The sequence below is a fragment of the Galeopterus variegatus genome, unplaced genomic scaffold (assembly GCF_000696425.1).
Source record: "Galeopterus variegatus unplaced genomic scaffold, G_variegatus-3.0.2 Scaffold1013, whole genome shotgun sequence".
In the NCBI taxonomy this organism is placed as follows: Eukaryota; Metazoa; Chordata; class Mammalia; order Dermoptera; family Cynocephalidae; genus Galeopterus; species Galeopterus variegatus.
The window spans coordinates 373,038-388,247 of record NW_007727124.1 but is presented as its reverse complement, the minus strand read 5'-3'; the positions used below and the strand labels follow the sequence as shown (position 1 = coordinate 388,247).

Here is a 15,210-nt window from a genome sequence, read left to right as displayed (position 1 = left end):
ACTATCAGATTAACCTCCCTTAATTCTCTGAATTAATGGTATTTGATTTTTAATCATGTTTCTATGTATTGATAGACTTTATTAAGTAAATTTACATTTTTGTTTAGAAATTTTAACTGAATATTTCTATATATTCTTAGGTTCAATCTTATGATCCAGAAACCAATTCTTGGCTACTTCGTGCAGCTATACCAATTGCCAAGAGGTGTATAACAGCTGTATCCTTAAACAACCTGATATACGTTGCTGGTGGACTCACCAAGGCAATATACTGTTATGATCCAGTTGAAGATTACTGGATGCATGTACAGAATACATTCAGCCGACAGGTAATAACATAAAACAGTGCAAAAGAAAAAGAAATATAAAAGGGACCAAGTACACAATCATCATTAATACACTGGAATTTCACTTTTAAAATATTTTCATGTATGTTTGAAGTATTTCATAATTTTTTAAAAAACTCCACATAAAGCGTGTGGTATACTTGTTTTGAACTCCTTTCAAGGAAGGAGTTTTATTGAAGTAACTTCCTTTCTACCATTCCATGCACTTGTATCCTTTGTACTTGGGCTGGGTTTTTTTTTTTTTTTTTTTCTTTTACTTTTCTCAGAATTCTACTCAAGTTCTTCTCCCCTCTCTTATTTCAGAAGAGAAGAAATGTTCCCAAACTTGTTGCTTCTCTGGTTAGAGGCTAGAGAATTTGTTGTTTTTGTTATAAAGGAAATAGTTGTGCTTAGGTCTGTTTCATCCACACACTCCACCTGGAACTCCACTCCTCCCTGGCCCCTGCTGCCCCCAAAGCCTTCCCTCAGCCTTTTGGTTCATAACACTACTCTTTCTTCCACCACCAAAATGCCTGATGGTTCTGATGCTGGAAATCTTGCTCTACTCATACCTATCTAGAGATGGTGTACTCTCAAAAAAAAAAGTCACTATTAATAATCTCCTCAGTCTCATTCATATTCTCTTATTTTTCCTACCCAATCTTTACCTATGAGTGTTCCTTGAGCCTCTTTCTCCTGCCCTCTTCCAAGTTTATACTCTATTCCTGAATGATCTCATCTGCTACGCAGTACTGATGACTTCAGGTCCTTATCTCCATCAGAGCCTCTCCCCTGTGGTCCAAACTCAGACTTCCCACTGCATATTTGATATTTTCCATGAGTATTCTAAGACTTCAAACTCAAAGTAGAGCTCAGCTTCTTTTCCATACCTACTTTTTCTATGTTTCAAACAACATAGAAACTTAATGTATTAGATTGTCCTCACTTTCTCTTAAATTGAATCAATCCAGCATATCAGTCTGTGTTTTCAGAGTTTCTCCTATCTTTTTCATTCCTATTGTTACTACTTTTGTTCAAGTTCTTATCATTTCTTACCTAAACAAAAGCAATAATAATTTAGTCTTCCTTATTCTGCTTTGCCTCTCTAATGCATTTTACCACCAGTTATTTCCCAGAAATCTAATTATGTCTCTCCCCTGATTAGAAACCTACTGAATAAAATGCAAAAGTTTTACCATTTCATTCTAGACTTTCTGTTGTCTGATCTTGCTTGCCCTTTCAGCTTCACTTTCTGTAACTTTACCCCAATTACATTAAATATCTGTTACTGGTATTCTCTAAACAGATTATATGTGTTCTTGCCTTGGTTCATACTGTCCCCTTAGCCTCTGATGCCTTTTTTACCTTCCCTACTTGTAATTCTACTAATCTTTTAAGGACCACTTCATAGTTACAATGAACAGGTTACCTTGGCCAGAATTGTTTTCTTTTTTTCTTTGTGATCTGTTACAGCACTTACACTTCTGTTACAGCAATGGTATATTTACTTATGGGTATAAATGTTTATATCCTATACTGGAATTAAGTCTTATTTTGGGCGGGTGCTGGCCAGTATGGGGATCCAAGCCGAATTCAGTCTTCTTGATGATACTGTTTGTTCTAACTCATCTCTTATGTTTCTTGCATTTAATTTGTGCTCAGTAAATATTTATCAAATAAGTAAACAAATGAAGTGAAGTAACAGAGGGTTCTAATTTTAATTGTTTTATTCATGATACATAAAAGATATAGCATAGACCATAAGGATAGTGAATAGGGTTTGAATATAACACCATTTTTCTAAAGTTGTTGACATTGAGGTATAGTCTCTAGTTAGTGATGTATTTGTAGTTAGTAGTGTATTTGTAATAACATTGCCCCAGCTGATGAAGGGGACATAATAGGATCTTCAGCTTCATGGTACAGAGTGAGTATAGTCTTTTATCCCTCTCATATCACATTTAAGTAAAAACAAGCCACATTTCTCTAGCTCTATGGCCTCTCCTGGAAAACACAATTTCCAACTCTGTAGAGGCAAGAGTGTGTCCTACCACATAAGAATCTTCATTATGGTCAAGTGTTGACACTTATTTCTGAATTTTTTAATCTAAGCTATCTTTTATTGTTTATTACAGTGAATATTTTAAAGAGTAATACATTTTCACTGAGAATTACTGATCATTTTGGAATTTGGGTATACTGTATAAAATGATAATAGAGCTTAGGAAGATGATTGCCAGCATCTAGCTTAATGCAGGGCATACAATGAATATGTTTTTAACTAGATAGTTGAGATAAAACAGAAAAAAATCAACAACAGGATACACATGGCACATTTTCTCTAATTAAACAATGAATAATATTGACCAGAAATTTCAAGTAAAAAAAACATTTCAATCAGAAGCATATTAAGTCTAACAAAGATAAATCATTGAATTCCAAATCAACTGGGATTTTTGTGATTATCTTCTCTCTCCTGGTTCATTCTTACTACCAATACTACTAAGTGTATTTTACTACAAATACTGCAAAGTATATGTATACATTATTGAGAAGTAATTTTTGAGCCATCTGTAAGGATTGCCTACCCTTTTAATGCTAATCAATGAAAAAAGATACATCAAACTGTAATTTCAAGGTAGATAGTTAAGTGAATCCAAAGCTATTGCTTTTTAAAATGCTTATAATATTAAATGCCAAAGAAACAGGAAAGAATTAGCTCTTTTTTTATAGTTCTAATGGACCCACCCTATTTCTCTATATGTCCTTTACTATTTCCATGCCTCTTGACTTTTCATAATTTCTAAAAGCCACAACTTGTTATTCTAAACATATTTTGCTTTTTAACCTCTGTCGAGAACATCCTTTTAAAAAACTGTGGGCTATTTTTTAAGTCAATAATGAAAAAGTTTTTCTTCAGTAGATCAGGTATTAAAATGTCATTTGTATTGTCGACATTTTAACATTTAAGCATACAAAAATAAAGAGGGGATTTTTTGCTTTTTAGTCTTTACAATATTAGGATCATGTTTCACTTCTGTCTTTAAGAAAAAACATTAAAACTTCATGTACTAGTAAACTCTTTTTCCCACTAGCTGCCCTTACTCCTGAGTGAAGAGTAAGTATTTTATATAGCATGAAATAAACTGTTATATCTGATAGAAGTAATTTCTTGACACGAATGAATAATTATTTTCAAGGTCACTTGCTCCATTTAATTCTGAACACTATTATCTGAAATGATGTTAATAACCAGATCATGTAGGGCCGGGCCCATGGCTTACTCGGGAGAGTACGGTGCTAATAACACCAAGGCCACGGGTTTGGATCCTGTATAGGGATGGCCAGTTAGCTCACTGGCTGAGCGTGGTGCTGACAACACCAAGCCAAGGGTTAAGATCCCCTTACTGGTCATCTTTAAAAAAAATAATAACCAGATCATGTAATTATATATTGTTTTAGAATCATCATTAAAGTAACTATAAGGTTAAATATGCGAACTAGCTTATACCTGAAAACTAAGGATTTTTTCGTTGTTGTTTCTATTGTATTCAGAACTTTTAGAATTTATAAGAAGAGCTCATTGTACTTTGGATGGAAAATATTATAGTTCAGCCCATAATTGGTGAAATTCATGGGTTGTATTCTGGATGAAAGTGTCACCACTAGTGAAAATGGGCCAAGTCATTTTGGGTGTATATTAACTGTATTATAGGCAGTTTTAAGTACTCACTAATTCTTTCAGACCCGAAGATAGTATCCTTCTATTATGTAAGTCCACTAAGATTTAATTTCTTCTACAAGAGTGAAATTTATAAATGGCAAATCTGGTCAAATAAAAATGTTTATTGAACTTGTCGGTAGAACCTAATTCATTGTTGATTATGTGGAACCAGGAAAATAAGATGCAGTAACTTTCTGAATTAAACTGAAATGTAAATGAAAGAATAGTAGACCTGCAGCATAACCAGATCTAGATAACAGTGAGAAAATTTTTAGTATAGTTTCTTTCTTTGAAGGATCACTCTCATCCTTGTAAGAATAATTGTTTTACATAGTAATTATATGATTATCAGAGAAGAGGAAAATTTAGCTAAGAATCCCATTGTGTGGGAGCTGTAAGATTTTATTTGGGACATTTCTATGTCCCAGCCAAAGCCCCTAATAACAGTGGCTTGTTAATTTGGTTATAAATCTTTCTCTCATTTATCCATCAACTTCTGGGTAATCCCATATGATGAACAGTGACCTACTCCTTGGTCATATATTAGCTACTTTTTATAATAAAGACCCTTCCTGTAATAGGAGAAGCAAGCCAAGCTCTTCAAAGATGTTTTCATTTAACTACCATTAAGTTAAAACCCTTCCATCAGTCTACCATGCCCAACCTACCTCCCACATCTGGGCCCCAATTGCTAACATATAATCCATTTTAACACTTCATCCTTGCAAAATATCTAGCACTCACACACAGGACGGGAGTTGGGCAAAAGGGAGCTTAGGTAATATCATGTCTCCTTTTTTTCTGATTGTGTTAAAGCATGTCTTATTTTACTTTTCAGTTTGCTGCTAAATCCCATATCTTCCGCAGTTAATGTTATTTTATTTTTATGTATTTGGTTAAACAGGAAAACTGTGGTATGTCTGTGTGTAATGGTAAAATATATATCCTGGGTGGAAGACGAGAGAATGGAGAAGCCACAGACACTATTCTTTGTTATGATCCTGCGACAAGTATCATCACAGGGGTAGCTGCAATGCCCAGGCCAGTGTCCTATCATGGCTGTGTGACTATTCATAGATACAATGAGAAATGCTTTAAGCTCTAAAGCTGGGATACCTCACCCAAGAAGCCACATCAATCCAAGATGAGAGGTTTTAAAAACTCTGGAGTGGGAACTTGACATATCTCCTTTGTGCCATGAAAAAAATAGTATAAATAATAATTGTGGTGCCTTTCTCCCCAAAATATCAATCCTTCAAATTGTAATAAAGACTTTACTGTAATTGAAAACAATTTTTTTTTTGTTAAAGGTAATGGTGGTTGTTGCTAGGCCTTTGAGAGTGTACCTTTATAACTTTATAAGTATTTATATGAAGCCTATGTGGAATAGGAAATAATGCCTTTCTGTATACCTTTAAGAATTTGTGAATGGTCTCTTCATTTATGTATGTTTATCTACAAGACTGTATATTTCTTATTTCATCATATAATAGAAAATTGCATGACTTGAGGCTTCATTTAGTTTGAATCATCTAGTGCTTAGAATGTTTAGAATGAATTCTAAGGGAAACACTCAGTTTTTAAAATCTTTGTCACTGACAAAGTGTATCCAAACTGACTAACTTTATTGAAAGGCTTTTTTCCTATAATTGATAAAAATGTAATGACAGCAATATGAGTACCATAAAATACTGAATTATAGTGACTTCTTTCTCAGAATTGCTATCTTATATTAAACACATTTTGGGGAGCAGGTTAGGTAGGAGATACAAAAGTAAATACTCCTAAAAGGGGGATTAAAATTACAGGTTAATTACTAAGAAAAAACTAAATAACCATTGAAGGAAAAATGACCCACTGTGGCTCTCAAAGTATTTATGCATCATCTCTAAATCCTGTATGGAAACTCCTTTTCTTGAACTTGACACAGGGAGTTGGAATCCATTTTACATATTGTTTTGTGAAAAACAGAAGACAGGTTTTCTCCCCAGCCCAGTAAAGTTTGACCTCATTAGTATGGTGCTTTGGGTGAGGATCTCTTCCCTGGTTATTCTGCTTCCTTGTGAACAGCTAAAAATCCTGAGAGTCTCAACCGTAAAGGTGCCTTTAATAGGGTAAAGCAGGGACCACCTATGTCAGTGGGTCCATTTTTCTTTTGAAATTAGCTGTCTGAAAAAACTAACAGCAATAGTTCCAGTCTCTTAAGATATAAATCTTTCATTTGGTACCTATTGTGTAAAATATTGATCAACATCTTCAAACTTCTAAATGCAGCAGACTGCTTTTGTCTAGATTTTTCAAGTCCAGTTTATAAATCTTACCAGTTTTCAGAGAAGAATGTAAAAATTATTTTCTAAGGCAAATAAATGGATAAGTCAGGAACTACAGCATAAGTGATTATAATTCCTGGATAGACAGATACAATTTACCACATTTTAGGGATGTTCCAGGTAACCTGCTGTATTTTGACTTCCCAGTCACTATTGCTTCTCACATTATAATTGTTTACTGTATGTCATAGGAGGGATGATACAAATATGTGATTATCATGTCACCAGATTTCTGTTAAAACCAAGGTGGTAATCAAAAACCTGACATTGGTAAACTACCTTTTTTTCTCATCTTAGAATGATAGAGAGATTTCAAATAGACATATTTGAAACTTTAATGCTTTTAATGCTTACCTAGAACCTAAGTTCTGAGGAAAACTCTAAAAAAAACTTACAAACTTTTAGGGAATTTTTATTTTTCAAATCATAATTTGAAACTGATATATACCTTTTTGTGATAACTATCAGACCAATTCAGAAAACAATTTTCTATTGTTCTAGTTGAAAGACAATTGTAGGTACAATGGGATGCTTGTACTTTTAGAATGAACATCTACTTCTATATTATCTGTTTTGTAGATAATAGAACCTGTTCAGAAATTCTTTACAGTAAATGAGATAATGTGTGAAAAAAGTGTTCTGTAAATGCTGAGGACTATACAAATGATAGTTGTTATTTTCCTGTGTATTTGTTAAGATCATGCCCATCCATAAATACAGAGACTTTACATAAAAAAGACTTTTTCAAGATAACTTCATATTCTATTATTTTTGTCTGTTGTAAAAGTATTAACTATTTACCTGTATTTTTTTGTTATACTTTTTTTTTCTTTTTTTTTTTTTTTCCTTGGTGGTAGCTGGTAGGTACATGAATCATGAAACCCTGGACCTTGGTGTTATCGGCACCGTGCTCTAACCAATTGAGCTAACCAGCCAGCCCCTTGTTATACGTTTATTTTTAATATTCATGTGTTTATTGTGGTAAATTTAAATGAAATCCTAAAAAACAGAATTTGTTTAAACACAGACCTCATATCAATATTGTTTAATTTTTTCTTTACATGGTCCTAAACTATGTAAATTAAGTGGTTGCAATTTATGTTGAAGGCCACCAAGAACTTAGCTTGAATCCTAGAAAATTAAGGTAACTGTGTTTAGTTACCCAACTGGTATTTTAATTTTCTTTAATTATTTACCTTCCTTGACTAATTTTTTATAGATAATGATGTTGTTAGCCTTGATAAAATAAAAAAGAACTTTAGGATATAATTAGTATACCAAAAGGAATATATCAACCAAACTGGTGTCAGATCATATTCATTCTGTCATCACATCGTTGACAGATTTTCCTTTACAGATGATGCTCTTATAAGCCTTTGGGTTAGAATGTATGTACATATACACACGTGTGTATATGTAGATAGTATGGTTGTGTACCCCATGTATACAAACATCAAGAATTTTAGCAGTTTGTGATGATCAGGAAAAAAACACATAAGGTAAAAATTAGTTGACCACATTAAATTCAAATCCAGAAGATTTTCTTATTTGGGCATTTCTAGAGTACTTTTTTACATTTGAAAATACATGATAAGTATTTGTAATGATGATTGGTATACAGTCAGAATCTACATAACACATCAGTTTTACAAAGTCAGAAAACAAATTGGAGGTAGAGATGAGTTTTCTAAACCCAGCTGTGATACCTCATTTGGAAAGGGAATTCAGAGGTATGCTTTGTGGATCTACTGAAAAGTATAGTTGGTTTTTGTTTGGGTTGGTTTTTTCTTCATGAACTTTTATCTTTTTCCATGTTTTCCTTTATATGAGTGAGCTACAAAGTGTTCTAATTTTTACAACAGAAGAACTTCCTCCTTTAATCTTCCTGCACTTCCTAAACTTCCTTCTAAACTTTACTGCAAAGGTATGAAATGGTAGCCTATCCTATTGGATCTTTAATATCTTTTTTTTCTGGATGACTGAAATATAGTTATTTACTCCATTTAAACCAGGTGTTAAGAAAAGATGTAAATACTCAGGGAGGGAGGATATTAACTTGTCATTTTTGCCTATTTGAAATGTTTAAAGTGCCATAACTGAACAACCTTCAGTTCATGATTCTAGAGTAAACTTAATTTGGAAAAAGGGCTTCACAAACATGGCAGTGCTTGAACATTCATCCTTTTATATTTAGAAAGATGAAAATGTTTTGTGGACTGAAACCATTTTCTCATAGTGAGTATCAATTGTTTATGTATCTCTACTGTCAAATACCCTTTTTGAAACTCAGGAAAGACAAAGGTTCAATTATATTGCTTTTGTCATTATGCAATCCAGGTGTGTGTGTTTTTTTCCTGTTGTCTGGATGTGGCAATAGATTTTTTTTAAAAAATTGCTGTGAGAACCCATACATGAAAGGAGAAGGGTTGAATTGTTAGTGTGTGCCTTATATGTGGAAAAGACAACATCTACTTCGGACTATATTTTCAAAGAGGAAGAGATTGCTATTTATGTGGTGCCAAGTGATTCGATAATGTCTCTTAAAGGCTTCCTATGGATTGCCTTTATTTTAGTAAATCCAAGACACCAGTTAACCTCAACATAATTTGGCCTTATTAGAATTTGTTGTGCATTATGTTGAAAGCCAGGTTTACATCACCTCAACCCCCTTATTCTTTTTAGTTAAATAAATCTACCATACCACGTAACCAGAATAGGACAATTTGGTTGACCTTTAATGCAGTAGATTTGACTAGGTAGCTGTACTTATTGTCACATCTAATGCTAGGAACCAGAAACCACTTGATCCAGGAGTGTGAATTGATAAGTCCAGAGATGATTTCAACATACTTTGGACTTTTTTAATGTTTTATATGAATGTTTTATGTTTGTGTGATTGCCTTAGGTATTAAGTTTACTTAGTGCTAAAGATGATCATCATAAATATTTTTTTTAAAACAGCAACAGTCATAACTTATTTTATATATTGTTCCAAAGAAAAGAATTTCTGTTTTAAAGTTTTCAAAATAACTGCACCTAAATTTGTTTTTGTGCCTTAAGTTTTCTAGTGCTATTTCAACTTTTTTTCAATCTAAATAAAACTTATCTTAGATAAGTTTTATATTTGTTTCCTATAGAGTAAAAAAATTTCCCCTTAAAATTTTTACTGAGCACCAGCCGTGTAATTGCTTGGCAGAATGAGAATGTTAAGGGAGGTTGTTGGGTGTTTGGGGTTTTCTTATATTTTTTGTTTTTGTTTTTTGAACCTAGGTGCTTTTTAAGATATTCAGACAAACGTCTATCTTACATTGATTATACCCTTGTAAACATCATTTGCAGTATCTACATCTAAAAAAGTATATCTACTTATGTTCGTTCCATTCTTACGTTCTATTTTTTTTTATTTAACTTTCTTGAAAAAGCACTTAACTCTTCCTTTCCCCATCACCCCTCCCCACAATTTCTTTATTTAAATTTTTGTTGAGAGTTTCCACAGCTATCTAAGACAACACAATTTTAGAGTTGAACAAAAGTATAATCAGCTTTACAACAGTACCTGTGAAGGCCAAATGTCATTTGCTTTCAGTTAGAGGCTCCAGAGTCTTCACGGTGGAAAAATTATTTCATTGTTCTCAATTCAATTGTAGTACATTAATACTTATATGTTTTGTTTAAATATACTTCTTGCGTAGTTTAATTTTTTTAAAGTTGTATCTAATAAAATGTCTTTTAACCATTATTACTTGACTATATGGTTGTATTAAATTTTGTTTACCAAAAATTTGTTGTTCTGTTTTATTTTAAATATATCCAAGTGGTTGTACAAAAAGTGGATAGAGGAAAATATATATTAATATATTTGTGTATTTACTGGTTTGTGCATAAAATAACTGGAAGGATAAACAAGAAACTAAAAACAGTAGCATGTATGAAGAAAGGAAATGGTGGCTAAGGGACAAGTAAAAAGGAACTTTATACATATATATATATATACACACACACACACATAATTAATATATAAAAATATATATAAAATCAATTTTTTAGTCTGAACCACATGAAAGTATTACCTATTCAGAAAAAATTTTAATTACCGGAAGGTAATTCATAACATTTGCACCCTAATGTGCTTTTGATCTGGTTCTCAAAAGCACCTCTATAACAATATTGAGCATAAGGGGACTTAAGAAAATTTATTGCAAATAAATGTGAAAATAGAGAGAGGGCATCATATTATTTATTGGAGAGGCAATGTCTTAATTTGCTTTAACAAAAGCAAATTTTTAAAAATATATAAAAAGCACATGTAAATGCTTAGCTTTTTATGCTTAGAGTTGTTCCATCCAAAATAAAGTGGCAAGTTAGAGTACTTTTTGATTAGTTAATGTTAAAGTTATTTTCACCTGATTTAATTTTTTCTTGCGTAGGAAAATCTGTAAAGTGCATGGGCTTCATCAGACCTGATTCCAACCAGTGCTCTGCCATAGAGCCATTTACCTCTCTGAGCCTGACTTTCCTTGTTCTAGGAAATGCAACCATAATACTCACCTTGCAGTCTTCTTGTAAGGCGATGAGAAAACGCAATATATGTTGAAGAGCAAACAATTCTGGCATGGAAGAGCAGCACATAAATGTTGGTTCTTCATGTAGCTGGTTCAGGACAAAAATATAATGTGCAAAAGCAGGGAAAGAATTGCAGGAATTAAAAGTATTAGCTCATATTTGGAAACCATGAACAATGGATAAATAGGAGGCCCTTGTACTATAAATTGTCTCTTTAAAAAATCACTTGCAAAGAAAAAAATAGGGGAAAAAAAAAGGAAAATAAATCAGTTGCTCTGTTAATGGAACGAGAGGGGGAAATGACCTATACCTACCTCCTCCTTCTCTGCTATTTATTAACTGGTAATGAAGACAAAAATCAGAAGGGGTGGTTTCTTCCTAATTATGTTGGGATGTTTTTGAAGACTAGAACTAAGTCTTGTTGTATTAATCGTATTTTTTATTTTCTATATTTTATGATGTTTTGACATCTTTGCGGGTCCTTGCTGGCTAGGGAAAGACTGCCCCTCTCAGGGCTAGCTAATTCCCAGAGACAACAGTAAACAATGAGTCATCAAGCCTGCCTTTCGTGTACAAACCAACAAATCCAAAGTTCATACCTCCATCCACCTCTTTATCTAATTCTCACACACCAAGCCAATATCTCCCCTGCCCTAACTAAGCCCAGGGCCAGATACCAGACAGCTAGAGACAGCTCTTATGCCCCAAAGTCTGCCAGAATTATTCAAAATAGCCAATTGTAAGCTGTTGCCCTGCTTTGCTTTGCCTTCCTGAAGAAACCCCAGTAAAAGCTGCTGCCTATGCTTTCCCCTTGCTCCTTTCTTTCTCCTAGCCAACAATGCTTCTTCCGCCTGTGACCCTGTATGGCCATGCCTGTCATTTGCAGGGGAACTGTGAATAACAAACGTTTTTTTCCAATGGCATTGACCACATCATCATTCAGTGACCTTTCTAAATTAAGACTCAGACACAAATCACTTGTTCATTTTTGTATTCTAATACTATGTTTGGCACAGAGGTGCTTAATGTTTTAGTAAATAAAAGCACTAATTCTGATTTTTATATTTATTATGGCAAGGCCTGTTAAAAATAGACCTTAAAACAGAATGTTTGAGACACTGTTGCATAAACATAATAGACCATACTTAACATACTATAACCAAAGTGCTAAAGAGGAATTTGTCCAAAGAGACAAGGCTTTGAGCACTCATATCTTTTTACATTGAGAAAATGTGACAAATCTCCAAACAGAAAGAGGAAAGAGAATTTTTAAAGATCATATTTAGCTGTTTAACACATACTACATTCTACTGATATTTGGTAGGATGGCCAAAGATAATAAGGCTTTATAGGAATTCTGTGTCAGCATGTGGATAAATAGAGGAGGCAAAACAGAACAGCAGCCCTTTTCCAAAAGCTGTCTAGCATGATGTGGCAGCCGCGGAAATGGGCCTGGCTGATCTCGAACTCCAGAGAGCATAATTGACCATATGATGCCCTGACTGCTACCTTTGAAATCCATCTTGCATTGGCACTGAGGTCATACCTCCCACTGGCTGCTCACAGCCAATGATTTGTGGCAGGGATACCAAGGCATACCTGTTCCTGAGAAACACAGGTCTTTTCTGATCATAGATTTTGGCTATAAGACTCCCTTTCTGCTTTGTCCAATTGGACTACATGACAACGTAGGATGCTTATACCCAACTTTCTCTTTGTTCTTCACTTGCTTTTTGGGATCTAATGACTCTCCCAGACTTCTCTGGCTGTCTTCTTCTATATATTCCCTCATAGGGCATTTCTTTGCACATTTTTATTAAAATCCTTGCACACTTAATCCCATCTTGGTATCTGCTTCTCATACAGTACTAGTATATCCACATATATACAACCTTAAAAAAAAAAAGTCCCTTAGGAATCATTGCCCTAATCATGAAGTTAGCACTGCAGAGCCATCTACTGACACTGGTTTTCTAAAATCCTAGTTGTCATACTTGGACCAGGCTTGGCGGCAACATAATGTGAAAATGGGTTTTGAAATCAGAACTGTGTTCAAATGCCAGCTTTAAAAATTACCACCTGTGGGGGCCAGCCCATGGCTCACTTGGGAGAGTGCAGTGCTGATAACACCAAGGCCACGGGTTCGGATCCCATATAGGGATGGCCAGTTGCTCACTGGGTGAGCATGGTGCTGACGACACCAAGTCAAGGGTTAAGATCCCCTTAACAGTCATCTTTAAAAAAAATAAATAAATAAAAATAAATTACCACCTGTGTGTCTTTGGGCAAGATATTTAACATTTCTGAGCCTCAGTTTCCTCTCTTTCTGTATGAGGATTAAGTTAAATGGAATGTTAAGCACTTAGCATAGTGCTTGGCAATGATGCTTAGTCAGGAATGGTAGTTATTAACAGCTTAGAGATTTCAATCATTTAATATATTCATTTATTTTTTGATAACATTAGAGTCTTTAATACGGATCAGGCAAAATGTTTCCTTGTGGGGTTGCAAAAATGAGTGTGACATTCTCTGTCCTCAAGTTTATAGGCTGACAGGAGAGGCAGACATGTGAACAGATAAATCCTACATTTATCTCTGTGACAGAGAAAGTAATAGGCTTCCAGGTACTGGAATGGGAATAAAGAATCACCACTTTCTAGGGGGCTGGTCAGTTTAGCTCACTTGGTAGAGCATGGTGCTGATAACACCAAGGTCAAGGGTTTGGATCCCCACACCGGCCACCAAAAAAAAAAAAAGAATTACTACTTTCTAGAAAAAAGAGATTTTGTGGTCTCTTTTTTCCAATTATTGCCAAGCATTGAGCAAGATGCTGTGGGATTAATACATCAAATGAGATAGGCCCTACCTTCCAGAAGCTTTCTGTAAAGTCATTAAATCATTGTAATCAAGGGAGGGCTGCTTGCTGAGACATGGAAATAACATTAATGTCTTTGTTGCATTTTCCACTTGACCTGTGGCTTCCTTAAACTCAATAATCACAATGTCGTTTATTAGCAAATTTGACATCTGACTCATATTCTTGCTCTTTAATTTTGATTTCTGCCATTTTCCTGGGTCATTTCAGCATGTAGGGCCCAGCGCCTTGCTCTAGCCTCACATTATTTTGACCTCTAAAAAATAGACCTTCACCCCTACTCACTCCAGCAACACACAAGGGCATGCCTTAGATCTTTTCATTACCCAGAATTACTCTTCCTATGAAACCTTAAATTCTAAAGGCTTTTTGTCTTTTACCACAGCCTCCCTTTCCTTCCATCTCTCTCAGTCCATGACTTTCCTTGAATCTCTTCCAGATCTCTAATCTTCTAACATCTCTTCAGGCAGATCCCTCCCTTAACCATTATCCCTTCCCAGCCTGCACTAGGTAATTATAATGTCATTACAATCACTCTTACCAGCACACAAAATTTGCTCACCCTTTTGATCTCCAATTCCACTTACTCTCTTAACTGTCTATATGTATATTAATCCAATTGTTGGTCTTCTCAGCTCCTACTCCCAAGCTATTGAGCACTGGTAGAGAAAATCAATTAGCTGCAAACTAATACCTCTAAAATTCTGTGATCTCCAACCTCAAATGGGCAAGATATACTTGGCAAGCTTTCGGTGGGTACCTACTCTCTGCTTTCCCATTTCTCTATAACAGCTAATTTACCACTCTCCTGGAGTGCTCCACTGTCTTCTTTGGTTCTCGGCAGTTGATTTTGCCTTCTTCAAAGAGAAAATAAAGGTCATGAGGTAGGATCTCTCTCAACATCTTGCCCTCTCAAGGACAGGATATTTCTTATCCTCTCTCTTCTTTGTGAATGAGATGTCCCTCCTTCATCTAAACTCTGAATTGTATTCCTTTGGGTTTTTAGGGTCTTCCCTCTATCTCTCTCTATTTTCAACCTGAATTTATTGGAAGGTAATAGAAGCTCACAGAATTGATGAGAGAGCCACGTATCAGTCACATGATCAAATGGTCACGCCTGGCTGCAAGGGAGGGTGGGAAATTGAGTGTTTAACTTTCCAGCTTCTTTAGAAGATGAGAGAAAGGGTTAGGATTGGATGCTAAATCTTCCAAGTTACTGTGTACGCCACATCTAAAAGGAGAGAGTTTCAAGAAGCCGAGGGAGTGGAGAGATGATTAAAGGGGTGCAGGGAAGGACAGCTTCATACTCCTATGTTGTTGCATAAATAAATCTTTTATAAAGATTATAGATGTCAACATTGCACAAAGAATATACAATTAAGGGTCAAAAAA

The 15,210-nt window shown here is 34.6% G+C and overlaps 1 protein-coding gene across 2 annotated transcripts in view; it reads left to right on the top strand.

Moving 5' to 3' along the window:
- Positions 1 to 7,133, top strand: part of KLHL24 (kelch-like family member 24) — a 39,886-nt gene extending 32,753 nt beyond the window's left edge. For both annotated transcript variants that reach the window (XM_008574210.1, XM_008574209.1), the window contains 2 exons: positions 141 to 329; positions 4,955 to 7,133. In XM_008574210.1, coding sequence (XP_008572432.1) covers positions 141 to 329; positions 4,955 to 5,155 — 390 coding nt within the window. In that variant the 3' untranslated portion in view covers positions 5,156 to 7,133. The remainder of the gene's footprint in view (positions 1 to 140; positions 330 to 4,954) is intronic.
- Positions 7,134 to 15,210: the final 8,077 nt, after the last annotated feature.